Source organism: Rattus rattus, chromosome 9 (assembly GCF_011064425.1).
Source record: "Rattus rattus isolate New Zealand chromosome 9, Rrattus_CSIRO_v1, whole genome shotgun sequence".
NCBI lineage: Eukaryota > Metazoa > Chordata > Mammalia > Rodentia > Muridae > Rattus > Rattus rattus.
In genome coordinates this window covers 59,744,959-59,767,531 of record NC_046162.1, presented here as the reverse complement: position 1 = coordinate 59,767,531, position 22,573 = coordinate 59,744,959, and the positions used below count along the sequence as shown (strand labels likewise).

General features: G+C 45.5%; 1 protein-coding gene across 1 annotated transcript; it reads right to left on the bottom strand.

The window, feature by feature from the left end:
* Window positions 1–5,872: 5,872 nt before the first annotated feature.
* Klhl10 (kelch like family member 10) lies at window positions 5,873–22,228 on the bottom strand. The gene is made up of 5 exons (XM_032914570.1): window positions 21,636–22,228; window positions 16,670–17,159; window positions 14,797–15,414; window positions 6,456–6,605; window positions 5,873–6,284 (listed from the first exon to the last, which is right to left on the bottom strand). The coding sequence occupies exons 1-5, from the start codon at window positions 21,827–21,829 to the stop codon at window positions 5,910–5,912; spliced, it is 1,827 nt and encodes a 608-aa protein (XP_032770461.1). The 5' UTR covers window positions 21,830–22,228; the 3' UTR covers window positions 5,873–5,909.
* Between the last annotated feature and the right edge of the window lie 345 nt (window positions 22,229–22,573).

Below are 22,573 nucleotides of genomic sequence, written 5' to 3'. Positions count from 1 at the left end.
TAGGAAACTCAGCTCAATGTGGTAATTTTTGTTAGGTTGCAGTCCTGACCTTCGTTTGTGTTTGTGCTGGCAAATAAGATCTTATTAAAGAGAAGTGGGGGAAAGCAGGTCTAGTTACTTGGCCTTTCTTCTGCCAACAACTAACTAACTAGGGACTTACATGGGGCTCTGAGCACCAGTGTTATTTGCACATTTATTTGATACTCCTTTAAGTTTTTTATGGATCGTTTTCAGTGATACCAATTTATGCATTAAGCTCTCATCTGCAGGAGACGTGTGCAATAGTGAAACTGGATCTGAAGGTAAAAGCACAGTGTTTCAGCGGAAGTGATCTCAGAGTGTTAGCATTGAGGCTCTGCTGGATGCATTTATCTACAAAGGCTGTTTTGTTCGTTATAAGGTTGAGGAGGTTGAGTGGCACATCCTTTGGGTTGTTTGTTTTTGCCCACAGCTGTTTATAGACTTGAAGCCATCATTCTGAGATGATAGTTGGGAAGATACTAATGTTTACCTGGTTGTCTAAAGGGAGTTAACACAGGTGAAGTTTATTTCTCGAAGAGAAGTGCTCAGTTTAGCTGAGAAAGCAAACGAACAAACATTTGAAACACTTTGAAGGGTTGTCACTGTGTTGATGAAGATGCAGTGTGCCGTGACAATCAACACACGATGCCTTCAGCTCGTTTTTTGCTTCACTGAATATTGTATAGACTCCTCATCAGTTCTTTCTGCAAGTAAAGCTTTCAAATGGCAAGGAAGTAACCGTTTAGAAAATACTGATAAAAGAAGCCATGTTATTTCTGGCCCTATTGTCATAACATTCTACCTAGACTTCTACTGGAACTTAGAGCCTAGAACATCAAATCTAAGTACATAGTTTTAGCATTCACAATTTTAAGGTTTTGATATATGACATTTAACAGGAAACTATCAAAAGGTTATCTAATCAGTTCAATGTCATCTTTCAGAAAAGGTTTTTAGTCTGTACATATTTTATTGCACTCCCTAAAGTAGTCTTATTTTTTGAGACATGGTCTCACTATGTAGCCTTGGTTGGCCTGGAATTCCCTAGGTAGATCAGGTTTTGACCAACATAGATCCAGAGGGACGAGCTTCCAAGGATCAAGAAGCAGTTTTAGCAGCAGCTGCTTCTACCCCTTCCAGTTGTCTGCTTTTGTTGAGCTGTGACAATGATGTTGGACATTCACGTTCCTCTGATTCTTTGTATTTATTATCATTTTATGGAGCTGCTATTTTATAGTTCATATTCGTGATCTGTAATTTTCAGTTGCATTAGGTATGTCCTTGAGTCCCGTTCTTAGTATCTGTGCATACTTCCTTTTTGCATATGGATTGGAGAATTAACTCTTTTCTTTTGAGCCTTGTGTAGGTTGTCATATGCTTTTGCACTGTTTTGATGATAAATTACTGCTCAGTACATTAGATTTTTTGTTCATATGTAGATACTTATATAATTTCCTGTTTTTAAGAATCTGCATCTAATTTGTACTTAGTTTCTGAACTCCCGTGTGCAGGACTTGGCACTCTCACCCTTAAGGTTTTGTGGATAATCTTCATCTTGTTCTGTGACAGTTTCAATTTTTGATATCATTTAATCCTATAGTATTGATATATATTGGTAGATATAGATATCAATCTTTTTCTCCTGTTTTTCTTTTAATGCAAATCTCAAATTACAGAGATCACTTTGTGTGATCTAACCCGTATTCTTGCTGGTTTTATCTTTGATGTTTTTGTTTTCTGAGACAAAGTATGTTGTCTCGGCTGGCCCTGAACTCTGTGTAGACCAGGCTGGCCTGAAATTCACATAGATCCACCTGCCTCTGCCTGGGATTAAAGGCATGTCCTACTATGCTGGGCTTGGTGGCGCTTTAGAACACTAATTTCATTTTCTAATTCTTCAGTTTGTTTTGTAAATAGTTCGTGGTGTTTAGTTTGTCTTTTATATAAATTAACTGTATCTGGGACCTTTAGAGAAGAGACATTAGCGAATCCTCAGTTACTGGTTCAGATGATTATGTCATTGGGGTCTTCCTGGCATTTCTTTCTTTTCTGATTAGTCATTTCTTCCAACTTATCGGCAGGTAATTTCACTCCTATCATATCTTTTCTAAACACTATTATGCTGGATTGGCTCTGAGACTGTGAATATTCTTTGTATTCAGAAAGTTTTCACATTGATAAGGATACAACATTGACAAGTTAGTAGAGTGATCTGTTGTTAGTCCAAAGACATCTTGCATAATTTCTTGATTCATAACAGCATTCAGGAAGGCTGTTCTCTCCTCCTGTCAATAGCTTGTATATAAGCATTTGTAAGAGTTCAGTATAATTTTCACTGACAGCCAGTGTATGCAGTCTTTGTTTCTTACTTTAGCATTCACTTGATGATCAAAGGTTATGTGGATTGGAGAACACAGTTGCTGAACATTCATGATGTCTGGGGTCAGCACTGCTCTCCAGTGGAATAGAGAGGAGGCATGCTCTTTTCTTGACATTGTAGAGTCTTCATCAGACTGCACTACTCATGGATAGTCAGACACACAAGCAAGATAGAGAGTAATTGGGAGTGCAGATAATCCCCAAGAAGCTGCATCACTGAAAAGTTCCATCGTGTCATGGATTTTTGACCTCATGGAAGTCACATTAAGGAATACCCGTTTTTCAACTTTCTATACACTCCTGAGCTTCATGCTAGTTAGCATTCAAGCTGAATCTTTCAGCATTCAGTTAACATAGAAACAAGACTTCTGTTTTAGGTGATGGAGAGATGAATCAGCAGTTAAGAGCTCTTGTTGGGTTGGGTTCCCAGCACCCACTTCATTAACACAGCTCACAAGCCTCTCTAACGCCACCTTCAGGGGATCTGGTACCTTAGGCCCCCCCGTGGGCACCTGCACTCACACAGACATAATGATATTCAGACATACACATGTATACATAATTAAAAATAAGTTTTTCATTTCAAAAAGGCTCTTGTTGAAGTTGGGTATGGCAGTATTCACCTGTAATCTCAGCATCTGGGAAGCAAAGGCAGGAAGATCAGGAGTTCTGAACCAACTAGTTAGCATACATGTCAACGACAAAAGTGTAGCTAATAAGAATAAAAACACATAAATAATAAAAAAATAAAGACTCCTGATAGTACTGTAAATCCAATATTTTTTAAGGATGTCTTTCTTTAAGAATACCTTCTCGTGGGGTTGGAGATTTAGCTCAGTGGTAGAGCACTTGCCTAGCAAGCGCAAGGCCCTGGGTTCGGTCCCCAGCTCCGAAAAAAAAAAAAAAAAAAAAAAGAATACCTTCTCGTACATTCTGAAATATTCTGAAAAAGTTAAGTCTGTGCCTCCCGTATTCCGTTAGAATTAACTTTATTATATGATAGAACATCAGCAGCACAGCCAGAAACTTTAGCTAAGGCTAAATGCTCTGGGTTCCATACTGATAACATCCTTCCCTGGAGTTTCTGCTAGTGTCCTTGCCTGGGATAAGAGTTTTTAATAACTGTGTTTGAATTTTGCTTTAAAACCATTGGTAAACTGCAAGTCCCTTTCCACATAAAGATTCTATTTTCCCCCTCCCCCTAGCTTTTTTGCAATTTTCATCCTTGGATTTCTTTTGGTTGGTTGATTTGTTTGCCGCACTGGGAACTGAACACAGGGCCTTGTACATGCTAGGGAAGCACTCTACCAACTGAGTTGCTCCCTCAGCCCTTTCTGTAGTTCCCTTCAAAACAAGTCTTTGGATTCTAAGAAGCACTCCTTGGTTGTAAAAGGTCTGTGCAGCCAAGTCTTTGAAGCTCAGTGAAGGAAGCTTGCCTTTCTCTCAGTCCACAAGTCATTTAAGTTCATGTATTTTGATTTTGGCTCTTTGGTCCCAGAGTTGTATTTTGGGACAGTACCACCAAGTTGTTCTTAGGGCCATCTTTTTGTCGTCTTTTCATTTCATGGAAGACTCTAACTCCTAACTTGATTGAAACCACTGTCTTTTTGACTCAGCAGGCAGCCTAGGCCTTGGCTGAATGAAGGGGTAAGTCCTTCCATGCATGATGGTGTGCAGGTTTTCCTGACTGCCGAGTTTGTAATTTTCATATGTGAATTCACGTGTGTGGCTTCATCACCATAACTTGCCTCCTAAATACTCTTAGCTTGTTAGGAAAGAAAGGAACTAGATTTGCTTAAATCTGTTCAAGACTGACATTCTGAAATTTTAAACTGGACACGACAGGATTTGTAGTAATAATCGTGCAGGTCTAATGTAGATCTTTGGGAAAGAAATTTCTTTTATGAAGACAGGTTTTTTTTTTTGGTTTGGGGTTTTGTTGTTTTTTTGTTTTTAAGAAAAAAAAAAAACCCAGCTTTTTAAAAAGCTTATTCAAGTGAACCTTTGTTTTGTTGGTTTTGTTTTTCTTAGTTGGAAAGAGAGGAGTCCATTACACAGAAAAAGTAAGGGTGGTTCATTATTATGAGTAAGGCTACTTCCCACATAATGGGACCCTTCCTCTCGTCCTTTTAAACTGAGAATGTCAGTCATGAGCTTAGTGTTTAAGCGGTTGTCACTTGCAGCTGTTTGCATGATTAGTCTTGTGTGTCCCAATAGTTTGCTTTTCTGTGCCAGTTCAAAATAACATTTTTGCTAAGAACACTTAAAATTAACTGATAATCAGTTTTGTTTTGATTTACCTGGTTGTGTGTAGTATTTCTGGGACCAAAAATTTCCTTAAACTACTGAGCTTTTTCAAAAAAACAAAAAAACAAAAAAAACTCTCAGTCTGTGAAGCCGGAGAGACCATTTTTGTGCTTTAATCCTGTCATGACTGGTAGGCAGGTTCTTGTGCACACTTCCCCCTCTCTGACTGCAGCATGTGGTGTGTTTGAAATACGTCCCTTTCTGCTTCACAACTCTAGTGTCAACACTATAAGTAGACTGGAGCTGTGTTACGCATTTTAGCTACTCAGTCTAATAAACTATACAGGACCTTGAACTAAGCTTATGTGCAAAGGCCATATTAGTCACGTTTCATGTCTTTGAGCATGTATGGTGTTGTGAAAAACATTCTTCTACACTAGAAACATACGGTGCTTCAACCCTCGGATGTTTGAGCAACAATGCAGTCTGCTCTCGGCCATCAAACACTTTGGCACAGCTCATCACTGTTACTTTCTTGAGAAAAGTCGATTTTGTTTTACTTAGAGCATATGTTCTGGTCGTTGAAAACCAAACAGTTATGGAGGGTTGTAATGCAACAATAGTAAGTTTACAAAGTAGTCATTTGCTACAAGGCCTTCGCTTAGCCAAATTACTGCTCACTGCAACCCTCACAGAGCTTCCCACTTACTCGCTGACCCTTGCTAGAAGGGCGGGATCTTGAAGCACCTGTTAATCTTCCCCCTCCTGCTTCCCGCACTTGTGAAACTCAGTGCTTGCTAGGTGTTTGAAGACTTTACCATCCATAGGCTGGGGCTTGTTGTGTTACTTGTCAGATAAGTATTAGTTTATAAACCGTTTGTTGGGCTAGTGGTACCCAAGCCCTTATGCAAGATAAAATCTTGATTATCTCCTTTTACATTAGAGGAGATGTAGTATTTAGAACACTCTAAGATATTATGTTTTATGTTCCTGAAGCTATCTTGCTCATGTTCAAGTTACTAATTGTTTAAATGTAAGTTTTCAATAAACGTATTTCTTTAGAGCTGGTTTTGTACTGTGTGGTTCTTTTCTTAATTATCCACTGTTGAATGTAATCACCTTCCTTACTCCCTCGTTCGTCCAACCCTTGCTTCCCTTAAGTTGAACATTTTCCAGTACTCTTACAAGTTTAAACACTGCATTTATTTAAAAAAAGAATTAATTCTTATTGCTTAGACTTTTTATTAGCTAAATGAAGAGGCTCATACAGGTAGGGTACTTGTCGAAGCGGAATACTTTACTTCATCTCGCAGTGCTAATCCCGTGAAGTTGTCCCGTCTAGCTGCATACTCCCCAACATTGGCTAGCCCTGGTACCACGCAGCAGCTCAGAGCACTGCGGTATATGCTCATGTCATGAGCGTCATACCACTCATCGGTCTTTTCATCATAGCACTCAACATTAAAGGTGGTGGTAAAGCCATTAAAGCCACCCACCACAAACAAGAGGTCGTCCACTACCTCGATCCCAAAATTGCTACGAGGGTTAAACATAGTGGGGATTGTGCGCCAAGTATTAGCCACTGGACTGTAGGCTTCTGCACTTCTCAGTCGATTGGCTCCATCAAAGCCACCTACCTGTGAAGAGCAAAAGAAACAAGGTTGACTGCTATCCGCTGCTTCTGTTCACCGAGGAAGCCCTTGTGGGGAGGACCAGTGACACTATGCCTCTTTGTCAAATGCTTGCCAGTGGTAGGCTATTAGAAGAATCTAAGGGTGCCACTTTATCATTGTACAATAAAAACTCACTGCGTATACATGTTCCCCGTAAGCAATTACACCTATTCCACTCCTCCTGCTCCTCATGGGTGCAATGACTGTCCATTGATTGCTCTCGGTGTTGTACACTTCTGCTGTAAACAGGCATTCATTTCCATTAAACCCACCACATATGTAGACCTGTGTAGAGAGAATTCAGGATTGCTAAATTATACTGGGGAGTACACAAGACAGGTGCATGTTGGGGAAGGCATTTTTGGTTTTTTAACTTAGAGAGCTATCTTCTAAGGACAGGAACAGGACATAGTAGCTGTCCCAGCCCAGAGCTTAGCCTGTTGCAGGGTCCAAGCTGCAGATAGCTGGTAGACATGATCAGGAACAACTTGCATGTTATTTTTATGTGTATGGGTGTTTTGCTTAAAGTTATTTCTGTGCATCACATGTGTGCAGGGTCAGTGAAGGCCAGAAAAGGGTGTGAGACCCCGTGGGATTAGGGTTACAGATAGTCATGAGCTGCCATGTGGGTGCTTGTAATTGAACGAAGGGCTTCTGGGAGAATAAGTCAGTGCTCTTAACCACTGACCCATCTCACCAGTCCCTCTCTCAGTTTTTCACCATGTAGACCAGGCTGGCCTCCCTACCTCAGCCTCTTGAAGTTAAAGCCAACATCACCACACTTGGCTTTCTGTCCCCCCACCCCCTCTCAATTACATTCATTTAGATGCATGCATGGACCTCTGCCAGGAGGTCAGAGGACAACTTGCAAGAGTAGAGTTCTCGGGGCTGGAGAGATGGCTCAGTGGTTAAGAGCACTGACTGCTCTTCCAGAGGTTCTGAGTTCAATTCCCAGCAACTACATGGTGGCTCACAACCATCTGTAATGAGATCTGATGCCCTCTTTCTGGTGTGTCTAAGACAGAGACAGTGTACTCATATACATAAAATAAATCTTAAAAAAAAAAAAAAAAAGAAAAAAACATTAAAAAAAAAAAAAAAAAAGAGTTCTCCCTTATCTTTCCTAGATGCCAAGGATAGAAGTCAGGTTGTCAGATTTGAGACCCCCAGAGGGTCACTTGTAAAAGATTTATGTGTATGGATGTTTTGCCAATATGCCTGTCTATACAACCATATGCATGCCATGTCCTCAGAGGCTAGGTGTTAAGAGTCCCTTGTGTCTTAGGGTTTTACTGCTGTGAACAGAGACCATGACCAAGACAGTTCTTATAAAGGACAACATTTAATTGGGACTGGCTTCCAGGTTGAGAGGTTCAATCCATTATCAAGGCAGGGAACTACAGCAACTTCCAGGCAGGCGTGGTGGAGGAGAAGCTGGGAGTTCATCTTGTTCCAAGGACAAACAGAGACTCCCGTGGAGTTAGGAGAATGGTCTCTTTGCTCACCCTCACAGGGACACACTTCCTCCAACAAGGCCATACCTCCTAATAGTGCCACTCCCTGAGCCAACCACATTCAAGACACCACATTCCACTCCCTGGCCCCCATACACTTGTTTAAACATGAGTCTATGGGGACCATACCTAAACATAGCAAAATACACTTAGTTCAAAAGTCCCCATAGCCCATAGCAGTCTCAACAATGTTAAAAGTTCAAAGTTCAAAGTCTCTCCTGAGATTCATCCAATCACTTAACTGTGATCCCCAAAGCAAGACAGGAACCCAGCTGGGCAGACTCCAGACTCTGCATCTCCATGTCTGACGTCAAAGCGGTCTTCAGATCTCCAACTCCTTTCCATCCGTTTACTCTAACAAACTGCACTCTCTTGGGCTAGTTCCACTCCCTGTTAGCCGATTCCCTCAGCAGGTTCCCCACAACTCTGGCATCTTTAACATCTTGGGGTCTCCAAATCAGCTTCAGCTTCACAACTTCCCGGTTCCAATGTCTGGGCTCCTGACACGATTTTCCTAAGCTCCTCCGGGGGGCTGGCGTCACTGCTCTAGCTCTGCCCTCTGTAGCATTCTAGGCTCTGGTTGATCCACTCCACTGGCGCTGCTGTTCTTGGCGATCATCCCAAGGAACTGGCATCTCCAATACACTGGGGTCTTCTGCCACAACTAAGCTTCAACAATCGCCTTGCATAGGCTCTCTCCATGGTGCCAAGCCTCAACTTCTTTGCATGACCCCTTCAGTCCTGGGCTGTCAACTGAAACAGAAGTTACACCTTCACCAGTGGTTTTCCCTGGCCTCTCATAGAACCAACCTCAGCTGCTCTCCATGACCCTTCCATACCTTCAAAACCTGTACCATCTGGGTGACTCTTAACACATTACCAAGTACAGCTGCAGCACAAGGTACAACCTTGGCTGTCTCTGAAACAGCTTCTTTGTGCTCTCAAACACTTCCCAGATTTCACCTCAGTGATGCTGGTCTCTTCTTAATCACTGCTAACTCGCATCGATTATCCCAGCAGTCCCTTCTATTTTTGACTCTAAAGCCAGAGCTGCATGGCTGGAGCTGCCGTGTTCTGCTGCTTGCTGGCGCTGGAACATGGCCCCCTTGTTCTATTACATTATCACCAGCTTTCTGTTGTCCAACTCCCTCACTGCTGAAGCTTGGCTGCTCTGGAACTTGCTCTGTAGATTGGCCTCGAACTCTGAGATCTGCATGGCCATCTCCTGAATGCTGAGATTAAAGGTTTGTACCACCATGCCTGAGTTTAAGCTTTTCATCACTATTCCTCAAAATCCAGAACAAAAGCATAAACAGTAAGCTTAGCTGGGTGGGATCTTGCTCGGAGGTCACCGCTCCCTTAATCTGTTTATCTTCTGGAACACAGGATTCAGCTCCATTTCCCCTCCTGATGCCCCTTTATTACAGAAACTTTATTTCAAATTTTATATTTGTCCTTTCGCAACTTGCTCCTTTTCATTAAAACTCTCTCTTCATAATACTGAACTTTAGTAACCATGCAACAGAATTTACAGCAGGCTGTTTGGAGACTTCCTTTGTCAAAGCCATTAATCTAAATCTCTTCACCTTCGCCTCAGGCAGACTCTTCAGACAATGGCAAAAAACACCCACATTCTTCACTAAAACATCACAAAAACAGTCTCTAGGCCTCGTACTAACATTCTTCTCCATCGAAACCTCTTGGGCCAGCAGGACTACACAGTTCAAATCCCCCTTAGCACCACTGTCTTCCATATTTTTACTAGGAGGGCCCATTAAGCTCCACTTAAAGCATTCCTTGGCTTTCCAAATCCAAAGTCCCCAAATCCACATTCTTCAAAACAAAACAAAACAAAACAAAACAAAACAAAACAAAACAAAACATGGTCACACCTATCACAGCAATACTCCAGTCCCTAACCAACTTCTGTCTAAGGGGTTTACTGCTGGGAACAGACACCATGACCAAGGCAACTCTTACAAAGGACATTTAATTGTGGCTGGCTTACAGATTGAGAGGTTCAATCTGTTATCATCAAGGCAGGAAGCACGGCAGCTTCCAGGCAGGCTTGGTGCTGGAGGAGTTGAGAGTTCTACATCTTGTTCCAAGGGCAAACAGAACACTGACTCCCACTGTGGTTAGGAGGAGTGTCTCCTTACCCTCCCCCACAGTGACAAACTTCCTCCAACAAGGCCACATCTCCTAATAAACAGTGCTACTCCCTGAACCAAGCGTATTCAAACCACCACACCTTGGAACTGGAACATGTGTGTCCTGGAACCTAACTGGGGTCTTCTGAAAGGGCACCCATTGCTCTTAACCACAGAGCGGTCACTCCAGACCCCCAGGGGGCATTTTTAGTGCCAGTCTATACAATCTAAACTTATTCTCTATATGTGCACGGATCGTGTGTGTACATGAATGAGTGTGTGGATGCCAGTATGTATGTATGCATGTGGAGGCCAGAGAACAACATGGAATCCTCAGGAATCATCCTTTTTTTTTTTTTTTTTTTTGAGCTGGGGACCGAACCCAGGGCTTTACGCTTGCTAGGCAAGCGCTCTACCACTGAGCTAAATCCCCAACCCCCTATCCATCCTTTTTTTTTTTTGCTTGTTTATTTCTCTCTCTCTCTCTCTCTCTCTCTCTCTCTCTCTCTCTCTCTCTCTCTCTCTCTCTGTGTGTGTGTGTGTGTGTGTGTGTGTGTGTGTGTGTGTGTGTGCACTGAGATTACAAGCTTGCTCGTCTATATGTGCACCACATATACGCAGGTCAGAACAGGATATCAGATGCCCCTGGAACTGGATTACAGATGGTTGTGAGCTGCCTCGTGGGTGCTGATAACTAAGCCCAGATTCTCTGCAAGACCAACCAGTGCTCTTAGCCGCTGAGTCGTCCTTTCAGCCTCCCGACTTCTGGGGTGGGTTGTTTGTTTTGAGACAGAATCTCTCACTGCCTTGCAACTTGCCAAGTGGCTTAGGTTCGTTGGTCCTAGGATGATAGAAATCTGCTTGTCTCTGCCGCCCCAACACTGAGATTACAAAGCAAACGCCATCACATCTAGTTGTGTTTGCATGGATCTGTGTGCTGAGGATCTAATCTGGCAAGACAAACACTTTCCCAGCTAAGCCATCTCCCCACCTACATGATTTTTGTTTCCTTTTGAGACAGGGTCTTGTTTTCCCCAGATTAGCCTCAAACTCACGGGGTAGCCAAAGACGATGACCTTAAATGTCTGGTTCTCCTACACTCCTCTCCCCAGGATGACAGCGTGGTCCCGACACATAGTGTTACTTGGTGCTGAACATTGAACCCAGGACTTCAATTTGCAACTGATCGCTACCAAGTGAGCTACATTCCCAGTTGCTCTTTTTGTGCTGTTTCATTTTGTTTCCTTTTGTTTTTGTTTTGAGATGGCTTTCCTCACTACGTAGCCCTGACTGGCCTGGAACTCACTGTAGAAATCAGGGTGGCCTCAAACTGATGAGATTCACCTGCCTCTGCTTCTAGAGTGCTGGGATTAAGATGTGCACTACCACACCCAGCCCTGTATTTGTTTTGTCTTGTTGTTTTGAGTTTATTGGGTTTTTTTTTTTTTTTTTTTGAAGAGTCTCAGTTTTTTGCCTATCCTGTGGGTCCCCTACTGTTTTTTAGACTAGGTTTGCCTCAGGCTCTGCAGAAATCCATCTGCCTCTACCTCCTGAGTACATTAAAGTGTATGCCACCATGCCTGGCACATTGGTTTTTTTGAACAAGCAAAAGAACACAGTCAGCCCTGTGTACCTCAGGTTCCACACATCCATGTATTAAAACCAAGATTGCAGGGCTGGAGAGATGGCTCAGTGGTTAAGAGCACTGACTGCTCTTCCAGAGGTCCTGAGTTCAATTCCCAGCAACCACATGGTGGCTCACAACCATCTGTAATGGGATCTGATGCTACCTCTTCTGGTGTGTCTGAAGGCAGCTACAGTGTACTCACAAACAATAAATAAAATCTTAAAAAAATAATAAGAAAACTAGTATTGTAAGTATTGGGGGGAGGGTAACGAGAGATGGATGGCTCAGTGGGCAACAGCTCTTGTCACTGAGTTGACATGATGGGAAGTTGTCCTCTGACCTCTACACTTGTACTGTATCACATGTATCCCCCCCCACACACACACAAATAATTAAAGAATGAAAGAAAAAAGTATCTAGGAGGGCTAGAAAGATGGCTCAGTGGGTAAAGGAGCTTGCTCTACATAGAGGGAGGAAGAAACTGACTACTGCAAGTTGTCCTCTATCACTTCCATATGTGCACCACAGAACAATACACACACACACACACACACACACACACACACACGCACACGCACACGCACACGCACACGCACACACACACACACACACACCAAATACAAATGTGGTTGAGAAAGAAAGAGAAGGCCAGGCAGTAACGGAGTGGCACACACCTTTAGTCCCAGCATTTGGGAGGCAGAGACAGGTAGATCTCTGTGAGTTTGAGGCCAGCCTGATCTACAGAGTGAGCTCCAGGACAGCCAGGGCTGCACAGGGAAATCTTGTTGAGAGAATGGGAAGGAGGAGGAGGAGGAGGAGGAGAATGAGGGGGGGGAGGGAAGGATAAAGGGAAGGGGAAGGGAGAGGATGAGGGGGAGGGAGGATAAGGGAGAGGGGAGGGAGGGAGGGAGGATGAAACTGGAGACTTGGCCCAATGGTTAAGAGTACATATTGTGGGGTTGGGGATTTAGCTCAGCGGTAGAGCGCTTGCCTAGGAAGCGCAAGGCCCTGGGTTCGGTCCCCAGCTCCGAAAAAAAGAACCAAAAAAAAAAAAGTACATATTGTGCTCGCAGAAAACCTAAATTTGGTCTCCAGCCCCCACATCTAACAGTCTACAACCACTTGTAACTCTACTCCGGGGGATCTGATGCCTCTGGCCTCTGGGCACCTGCATTCTTGTGCATATACCTTCACATGGACATGCACACATAGTTTTTAAAACATTCAAAAAAGATTTTTAAACTTGTTTTTATTTTATGTTCATTCATGTTTTGCCTGCATTTATGTCTGTGTGACGGTGTCAGATCACTTGAAACTGGAGTTACAGACAGGTGTGAGTTGCCATGTGGGGGCTGGGACTTGAACCTGGGTCCATCTGGAAGAGCAGCCAGTGTTCTTAACCACTGAGCTATCTCTTCAGCCCCTTTAAAATTTTAAAAAAGTATTGGTGTGTGTGTGTGTGTGTGTGTGTGTGTGTGTGTGTGTGTGTGTGTGTGTGTGTGTGTGAGAGAGAGAGAGAGAGAGAGAGAGAGAGAGAGAGAGAGCCCTCAGAAGCCAGTAGAAGATGTTGGATGTTGGTCCCCTGGAGCTGGATTTGGAAGGTGTGAGCTGCCTGCTTCATGTGGGTGCTGGGAACTGAACTTGATTCCCCTACAAGAGCAGCAAGTGCTCTTAACCACTGAGCCTCTCCAGCACCCTACGTTCCACCTCCCCGCCCCCCAAAATATCTTAGAAACCCTTAGGGAAAAGGATGTGACAAGTTAATGGGGGCTGGAGAGATGGCTCAGTGGTTTACAGCACTTGTTACTTTTTCTGGTTTTGTTTGTTTGTTTGAGACAGGGTGAGGATGTGTGAGCCCTGGCTGTCCTGGAACTCACTGTGTGAATGAGGCGGGCCTCAAACTCAGAGATCCACCTGCCTCTGCCTCCCTAGTGCTGGGATTAAAAGTGTGTGCTACAAGGGGTTGGGGATTTAGCTCAGTGGTAGGGCGCTTGCCTAGGAAGCGCAAGGCCCTGGGTTCGATCCCCAGCTCCAAAAAAAAGAACCAAAAAAAAAAAAAAAAAGTGTGTGCTACCATGGTTCCCAACTGTCCATAACTCTAGTTCCAGGGGAGCCGATGCCCTCTTCTGACCTCCCTGAACACTTGCCATGCATATGGTGCACACCACACACACACACACACACACACCCATCACACACACACACGTATATATGCAGGCAAAACATTCATGCACATAATACATTTTTTTTTTTTTGGTTCTTTTTTTTTTTTCGGAGCTGGGGACCGAACCCAGGGCCTTGCGCTTCCTAGGTAAGCGCTCTACCGCTGAGCTAAATCCCCAGCCCCATTTTTTTTAAATCTAATAAAAATAAAAACTTTGCCAGTGAGACAGTTCAGTGTGTAATGACTCTTGCCACAAAACCTGAAGACCTGAGTTTGTCCCTGGGCCCCACCAAGCACAGGAGAGAATCTACTCCTGCAAGTTGTCCTGACCCCCACATATGCTCAGCATGCCCCTCCCCCAAAATTTTAAAAAATTTTAAAAGGTAGTCTGTGTATACGAGTGCAATGTTACTCTCCAGACACACCAGAAAGAGGGCATCAGATCCCACTACAGATGATTGTGAGCCACCATGTGTTTGCTGGGAATTGAACTCAGGACCTCTGGAAGAGCAGTCAGTGCTCTTAACCACTGAGCCACCTCTCCAGCCCCAAAATTTAATTTTTTAAAAAAATGTAAGTATGTGTATGGAAAATGTACAGATGTTTCTGGTATCAAAAAACACAGTACAGCAATTAACATAGTATTTACATAATGTCAGGTATTATAAGTAATCTGGGGATAATTGAAGTATATGAGAGCATAGTATACAAGTTTTCTTTGAGATAGGGTCTTCCTGCGTAGCCCGAGCTGCCCTTAAACTACAGCAATCTTCCTGGCTTAGCCTCCCAAGTACTAGGCTTATGGGTGTGTGCCCCCACACCCAACTGTGCATAGGCTATTCGCAAACACCATACCATGTTATACGAGACTGGAGCGTCTGGATGCGGCTGTGTACAGGGGACCGTCATCCAATCTTCAGTGGATACTGAAAGACACCTGTGAGTGCTGCCATTTTGTCTTCCAGCCTCATCCCATAAGGACGAACAGTATCCATCGTCCCCTTCCACCCTGGTTCTTTACCTTCCCGTAGAGTGTTGTGGCGCTTGCATCACTCCGCTGCTCGTGCATGGGGGCAATGAGTGTCCATTGGTTGGTCTCTGGCTCGTACCGTTCAGCGGTGTTGAGACGCACGTAGCCATCAAACCCTCCCATGGCATAGATGAAATTGCTGAGGACTGTCACGCTGACATAGCAACGTCTAGAGTGCATAGGGGCCACTTGGTGCCAGGTTTTCTTCACGGGGTCAAAACGCTTAACGCTATTGAAGTAGTCTACGCTATCAAACCCCCCGATGATGTAAACATAGCCTTTCAAGTAGGCTGCCCCATGGTAGGCTCGAGGACTTTCTTCCTCACACGTGACATTCACCCATCGGTCTGCTCGAGCATCATAGGCCTCAATGGCATTGGTGGGGCTTCCGCCACTCCAGCCGCCAATAGCAAATAGGATGGCATAGGGTAGGCGGGGCCTGGTGAGTGGGTTGGTGAAGTCAGAATTGGAGGGTCCGTTCATGTTCAGGTCATACATAGCCTTTAGGGCGTTAATGATGACTGGTTTACATTCCTCACTGTCTTTGACATAGTCATTCATCTTAACATTATTCATGAAGTACTCAGCATGCATTAGGGCCAGGCGAACCTAAGAAGAAAATACAGAAATTCATTCAGGTGAGGCAAGGGTGTCGGCAAGTCCCCATCTCTTTATCACCTGCCTTTCGGTTTCTGGGAATAGTTTGGTTTGTGCCTTTAAAGTGTGTGTGTGTGTGTGTGTGTGTGTGTGTGTGTGTGTGTGTGTGTGTGTGCAGAGACCATAGGAGGGCATTGGATCCCCGAAGCTAGAGTCGTAGATAGTTGAGGGTCTGAGTGCTACGAACTGAAGTCAGGTGCTCTGAGGGAGCAGGAGATGCTCTTACCCACTAAGCCACATTTCCAGCCCCTTAGTTTGCTTTTTAAAAATGGAACAGGGGCTGTCCCAACTGATGTTGTCTGTACGTGGGATGCGTTCTTCTATCTGGGCTGCTTTCTTCTATCTGGGCTGCCTTGTCTGGCCTTCAGTGGGAGACGAAATGCCTAGACTCACAAAGTCTTAAGTGCCAGCGGGGGGGAATTTCCAGGGGGGACCCCGCCCGCTCAGAGAGAAGGGGAGGGGAAAGGGGAGGATTGTGGGAGGGTGTGTATTCAACTCAGATGGTTTTGTTTTGTGGAGGTTGTATACCTATAAAGAAGTAAGCTACAGAAGGCATCTGAGGATAGCGTTCCTTGGCCACTGGGTAGAGCTTTTAGAAAAAAAGAAGCCGTGTGATTGTTCAGAAATTGATATAGCTCCTCATGTAAAACAGCAGTAATTAGCACTAAGTAACTACACCTGTGGGCTCCCCGCCTGCTTAGTTCCTACGATAGCTTCTACCTTGGAGTGGGGAGCTGATCGGAAGGCACCAGGGTGAAAGACCCCTTGGAATTCTGTGGCATCGCCTGCTGCTTTCCCCACACTAAGCAGTGATTTTGGCTAAAGAAAGAACTAGCAACATCAAGGGAAGAGGACATCGCCAAGTCAGGGGAAGAGCAGGGGGGCACCCCTCGCTAAGCGTCAACAGAGCCTTGGGATCCGACGTGCACCTGGCACTTTTTACTCGCTCGTGTGTCCATTCCACAAACTCACACCGTGCACCTACTTTGAGTTGCCTTTTGTATGAAGGGCTTTCAGGGCCAGGGACTAAGGCATGTCTGCCCCCAAGGAGTTCACGGTCCGCAGAAAATGCGGATACCTATCTATACAGTATTACAATCAGCAAAGAGAGCAAGAGACCTATTTTGTGGCTCTTAGGGACCGTCCCTATGGGCAGAGGGATCAAACAGGAGGGACTAAGCATTTGCAAAGAGTAACTAAACTTGACCTTAGGAAGTAAAACTGAAATATGTTGCTTCCTATTTTGGGGGTCGTGAGAAATCCACTTCAAAATGGCCTCAAATACTGCGTCCTCCTGCTTCACGTTGAGTTCATCTTTCTCAATGATATCCTTGAGCTCAGTGACCGAGAGCTCCAGAAACTCTGCCGAGACCTTCACCATCTCCTCGAAGTTGTGCAGGATGAACATGTAGGCCTTCTGCCTCAGCTCAGGGCAGTAGTAGTAGTCCGTGAACTTGCAGATACCGATACAGTTATCCAGACACAGCTCCGACTTGAGGAACTCACAGCAACCCCTAACAATTCCCATGATGTTAAACTGGTCGGCAGCGGCCAGCAGCTTCTCCACGTTGTCAGGGGTGATTGGCACGGTCCGAGTGTACGCATACTCAATGATTAGCTTCATCATGTCGGGGGAAATGCCAGGAATGTTGTAAACCTTCTTCTCAGTGTTGTTCCAGCCACTTGTAAACAAAGCTCTGGGCAGGGGGAGCAAAGATGAGAGAAATTAACACAGGAACATTCTCCTCTTTGAGGCCACTCACCCTCCTTGTCCCTTTGCTTTCTGAGGACAACTTGGACACACTCCGAGTAATGCCTAGTGATGGATATGCAGTCACCATGTCTTTGCCATCGTTTTTTAAGGTGTGTGCATGTATGTGTGCACATGCATGCACACACACGCACACACACACATGCACACACATGCATGCACATGCATGCACAGGCATGCACACACAGGCACACATGCAGGTAGGGTCTCCTGTCACGCACATATGGAAGCCATAAGTCAATGTTGATTGTCTTCAATATGTATTGTGTATTTATGGCGTTTTTTTCTTTTGAGACATGGGTCTCTCACTCACTGTGGAACTCACTGTTCTGACTAGACTGGCTGGCCAGGCAGCCCCCAGGGTCAACCTGTCTTTTTCCTTCCTGCACTGGAATATGTGCCACCATCCTTGGCTTTTGTATGGTTTCTAGGGATCTGAACTCAGGTCTTCCTGCTTGGGCAGCAAGCACTTTAGCCACTGAGCCATTTCCCCGGCCCACCTCCCTTTTTTCTTTTATAGATTTAGGGTGGAGAAATTGAGCTCTAGAATGAAAATAAGATCAAGGCCCAGTCTTGGTCTGGAGACCTGCCTGGGCAGTTAAGAGCACTTGTTGTTCTGGACCCAAGTTCAGTTCCCAACATGGCAGCTTACAGCCATCCATAACTCCAGTCCCGTAGACTTCAATGCCGCCGTCTGGCTTCTGCAAGCACCAGGCAAGTGCATGGTGCCATACATACACACAGACAAAGCATTCATACACATAAAATAAAAGATAACTTTAAAAAGATCCAGGCCTGGGAGGATAGAGGGAGAATGACCCGGCAACGAGTTCTTGTTGCTCTTGCAGAGGACCTGGGTTTGATTCCCAGCACCCACACGGTGGCTCAGATCATTCTCACAGGTTTCAGGGAATCTGTAGCCGTCTTCCGGCCTCTGTGAGCAGTAGGTATGTAATATGCATTAGCATATGTGCAGACAAAACATTCGTACACACAGAATGAAATCAAAATCTGCCTTCTCCCATTGCCTGCCAAATCTCCCATGTGTACAGACAATCGAGCACCAGAGTGGTCCTTACAAAGAGTTTATGTCCCCCTTACATTCAAAACCTATCCCTGACTTCGTTGGTAAGAGGGAAATACCATTCAATAAACCAAAAGGAAAAGAAAAGGCTGGGCATGGTGACATAAGTCTGAGGAGGAGGAGGACGAGGACGAGGACGAGGACGAGGAGAAGGAGGAGAGACAGGAGGAGGGAGAGGAGGAAGAGGAGGAGGAAGAGGAAGAGGAGGAGGAAGAGGAGGAAGAAGATGAGGGGGAGGAAGAGGAGGAAGAAGATGAGGGGGAGGAAGAGGAGGAGGGGGGAGGAGGAGGAGGAAGAAGAGGAGGAGGAGGAAGAGGAAGAGAAGGAAGAAGACGAGGAGGAGGAGGGAGAGCAACAGCAGTAGCACCACAGGTGGTGGTAGTGCTCTGTACTGGCAGAGGCAGGCAGAGTTTGAGGCTAGCCTGATCTACAGAATGAGAATAGCCAGGGCTACACTGAGAAAACCTGTCTCAACAAAACAAAACAAAACAAAACGAACGGGAGAAAGAATAATCTTGATGAGAACAAGGATGTTCACGTCTGTCTTTCCCTCTCAATACCCAGCATTTCCCCAGTGAGAAAATAAGTGATGTGACCACAAGTCTGTGTTAGGCGCGCCCCTGTGAACGGGTACATTTCTGGGTATTGAATAAAACAGAATATTTCCTTTTTTCTAAGAGGCTTAAGGACCAGTGGGGCTTAGGTACCAAATTCTTTAGGACCCATACTTGTCTACCTTCAGCCTCTGCCAAATGCAGCACAAAGCCAGTCCACCCCTTGCTATTATATTACCCGCAGGGAACAAGGCTTTTCTTGATATTCCAATAGTACGGAGGGATCAGAGTGTTAAAAGAACATTTTGTGACATTTTTAAGGCAGGGTCTCAGCTAGGTAGCCCTGGAACTCCCCATGTAGGCCATTCTGGCCTAGAACTCACAGAGATCTGCCAGCCTCTGCCTCCCAAGTACCAGGATTAAAGATGGACACTAACATCCTGGCCTTGTTTGGCAGTTCTTGACAGAAAGGGAGAGTCGAGCAGTTGCCTGCGAGCACATGGCCTGCAGAACTTACACTATTTAAACGTCGTGGGGCCGGAGAGATGGGTCTCTTTTCAATAGAACACTAGGTTCTACTCCAAACACCTACACGGTAGCTGACAACAGTCTAAACGTCGTGGGGCCGGAGAGATGGGTCTCTTTTCAATAGAACACTAGGTTCTACTCCAAACACCTACACGGTAGCTGACAACAGTCTGTAGCCAGTCCCAGGGGACCCGATGTCCCCTTATGGCCTCTTCGGCTGTGTCATGTATGTGGCACAAACAGACATACATGCATGCAAAATACTCATAAATAAAATAAGTGAACAATTACAAAGTTTTTTAAAAAAAGGTATTTACTATCTCATTGTTGTTGTTTTGGCTTTGTTTTTGTTGGTTTTTTTTTTCTTTCTTTTTTTTTTTTTTTTGGAGCTGGGGACTGAACCCAGGGCCTTGCGCTTAGAAGTACACACTGCTGTAGCAGAGGACTTGAGTTCAGTTCCCAGCACCCATGCCCAGTGTTCAGAGCTGCCTCTAACTCCGGTTCCAGAGCCTTCATATCCCCCCCCCCCACAGGCATGGCTAGACACATAATTCTTTTTTTTTTTTTTTTCAAGTCTAAAAGTTTTAAGGACTTAGAAGCATGAGACCTGCAAGCCTTGGGGTGGCCCTCAACCGAATAAAGCTTTCTTTAGGGTAAGGATTAAGAGTTTTCTTAATGGGGTAACTGAGACAGAGTCTTCTATGTAGCTCGGGGTGGCCTAAAACGTACGTATCCAGGCTGACCTTGAACTCATTTTCATGCCTTGGCCTCCTGAGTGCAGAGATTACAGATCTGCGTGGCACAATGCCTAGCCCTCAACCTTTGTATTTTTTTCCCCAAGCCCCTTGGTCTTCACTGTATTTTGAGACAGAATCTCACCAACTCGCCTAGGAAGGCTCCACACTGTTAGTTGTTATTGGTGAGGATGGTCAGTCTGAGTCCTTGGGCTTGAACCCAAAGCCCGGTGCACGCTAGACAAGCCTTCCACCATCGAACTATATCCCCAGCCCCCAAGGCTGAGTAAACGGGATTGTAGACCACCAAGCTGGGCTTGAGAAAGCGTTTAGCAAAAGATGAACATATTCCTCATATGCTCCCTGGCACCAAGTACCCTGACTGTTTCAGTCTATAAACAAAAGAGCCCGGGTGCTTCCTGAGTTAGAAGCATTTCAACCCAACCCAACTCCTTTTCTTTTGAAAATACTTTCTGGGTTCTCTTCCCTTTCATCCCCTCCCCTTTCATCCTCTCCATCCTTTTCAATTGATCTCCCTGCTTTCAGTCGTCTCTACAAGGACTGAGTCGGGAGGAGCAACAGAGGAACTAATATCATCTTAGCTGAAGTCCAAAATCCATGGGTGTCCAACTAAAAGTTGGTTGGGGTGAGACTTGAAGGGAAAGCACCTGCCCTGCCAGATGCCGGCTGAGGACCAGTTTAAAACACAGCAGGACACAGGGAGAGGCTCTGGTGTAGGATGATGTCATCAAGCAGGTGTAGGCAGGTTCAAGATAGAACAAGGCCTGTCATTGGACGAGAGGGAAGGATGGGCGGGAGAAATTTTTGGGAAGGAGGAGGAGACCAGAGGAGGAGGAGAAGCCGGGAGAACCTGGAGGCTGGTGTTAAGATTCCTCTCTGCACATTTACAGGTTGTTATGAATATTCTTAAGGGATGGATGTGTACAGGGTTTTGTGTGTCTAGATGAGCAAATTATATCTTATCCATTGGACCAGAGGTTTATTGTGTTGCGTGTTCTTTCCTGTGGCGATTTAAGTTCAAGAGAGTATGTGGTGGCTGGAGACACTAGGCCGCCACGGAATTGAGATGTATAGTTCTGGCATGGTGGCAACCTGCCTTGGGAACTAGATAGGTAGAGGGATTGTTGCCAGGCTCAGAGAGAAGCCATCAGCAGTGTGATATGGGATGGACCAGAGCGGGTGAGAGGCTTTGCTCTCTGAGATGAAGATATCTAGCAGATATCTTTGGGCACTGCGGTGCCGGATCTGGTGTGGGATAAAAGACCGGTTTGGGGTTTTTTTTGTAATTTTACACCAACACTCTGGCCCTGCCTGCGATTGAGTAGAAAGAGTCACAGCCAGGCTACAAGGAGCCCAGAGCTTCAATGTCCCTACATTTCAGATGGCAAGTGGGAAACTGTGAAGCAGATGAAGAGACCTTGGGAGGAGCCCCGTTCTGCCCCCTGGGCTTAAGTTAGACTCCCCCCTCCCACCCCTAGTACCTAAAGTAGGAACTGCAGCTACAGAGGATGTTCTTATGGGCATTGAACTCGAAGCCATTGACTTTGATGACCACGTCACAGAGCTTGCCCTCAAGCCGGAGCTCGTTGAAGATCTCACAGGTCATCGCGCTCATCTTCCTCTCCATGTGAGGCTGGTGGAACCGGGTGGAGGCCGCCGAGCTCTCCATCTCCATGGCACCTTGGGACCAGGGGAGAGAGGCTGCTCTCCTGGGGTGTTGGGGAGGGTTATGGGGGGCCCCTTTAGCCAGCTGTCGCTCCTTTTCCCTACTACATCTTTCATATAGGGACCATCAGGCAGCCCAAGTTCCAGAATCCTGGGCAGTGAGATCACTCAGGATTGTGCTCTCGGGTTCTGGAACCCCTTCTTTGCCCCTTCTTTTCCTTCCCCTCCCCCCGGAACGTACAGGTAGACCGCCCCACGCCTCCTTCCTCGTCCTCAGACCTAGGGCAGAACTGTGGGCCACCAACACAATTGAGCCTTCACTGAGTCTGCTGCTGGTTGCAACTTCTTCAGGTTGGGTCCCCACATCCCTGCAGCACCCCTCCAAAGTTCTCACTGGGCTCCCCGTGTGTGTGTGCAGAGCCTGAAGCAAAGCTGATTGAATGTCACGCTGGCCAGGGTCTTCTAGCCCCTGAGATGCCTTACTGGCTTACTTTGCTTAGTGGCTTAGTGATGATGAAGGGCCCAGTTGGGGAAGTGACTCCTGGGTGCATTCCCTGTCCAAAATGCACTTGGATACCTGGTGGGTTGTTATTTGCAATGCTGGGGATAAAACCCAGGGCCTCACACCTGCAGGCAAGCACTCTCTCACCAAGCAGTGACCCCAACACGGGGTAAAGACTGCACTTGCTGTTGTTGTGTTCCAGAAAGAGTGAGTGACAGGCGCCCATATACATCAAAGCCTCATGACAGCCAG

What these genes read in the sequence shown, in the direction of transcription:
- Klhl10 (XM_032914570.1), bottom strand. Translation starts at nt 21,829, where the DNA reads ATGGAGATGGAGAGCTCGGCGGCCTCCACCCGGTTCCACCAGCCTCAC. An exon ending in TTTCAGTTTTACTTCCTAAG is followed by an intron (nt 15,415 to 16,669) that starts GTCAAGTTTAGT and finishes TTTTCTTCTTAG; the next exon opens with GTTCGCCTGGCCCTAATGCA. An exon ending in ACGGGGAACATGTATACGCA is followed by an intron (nt 6,285 to 6,455) that starts GTGAGTTTTTAT and finishes TGCTCTTCACAG; the next exon opens with GTAGGTGGCTTTGATGGAGC.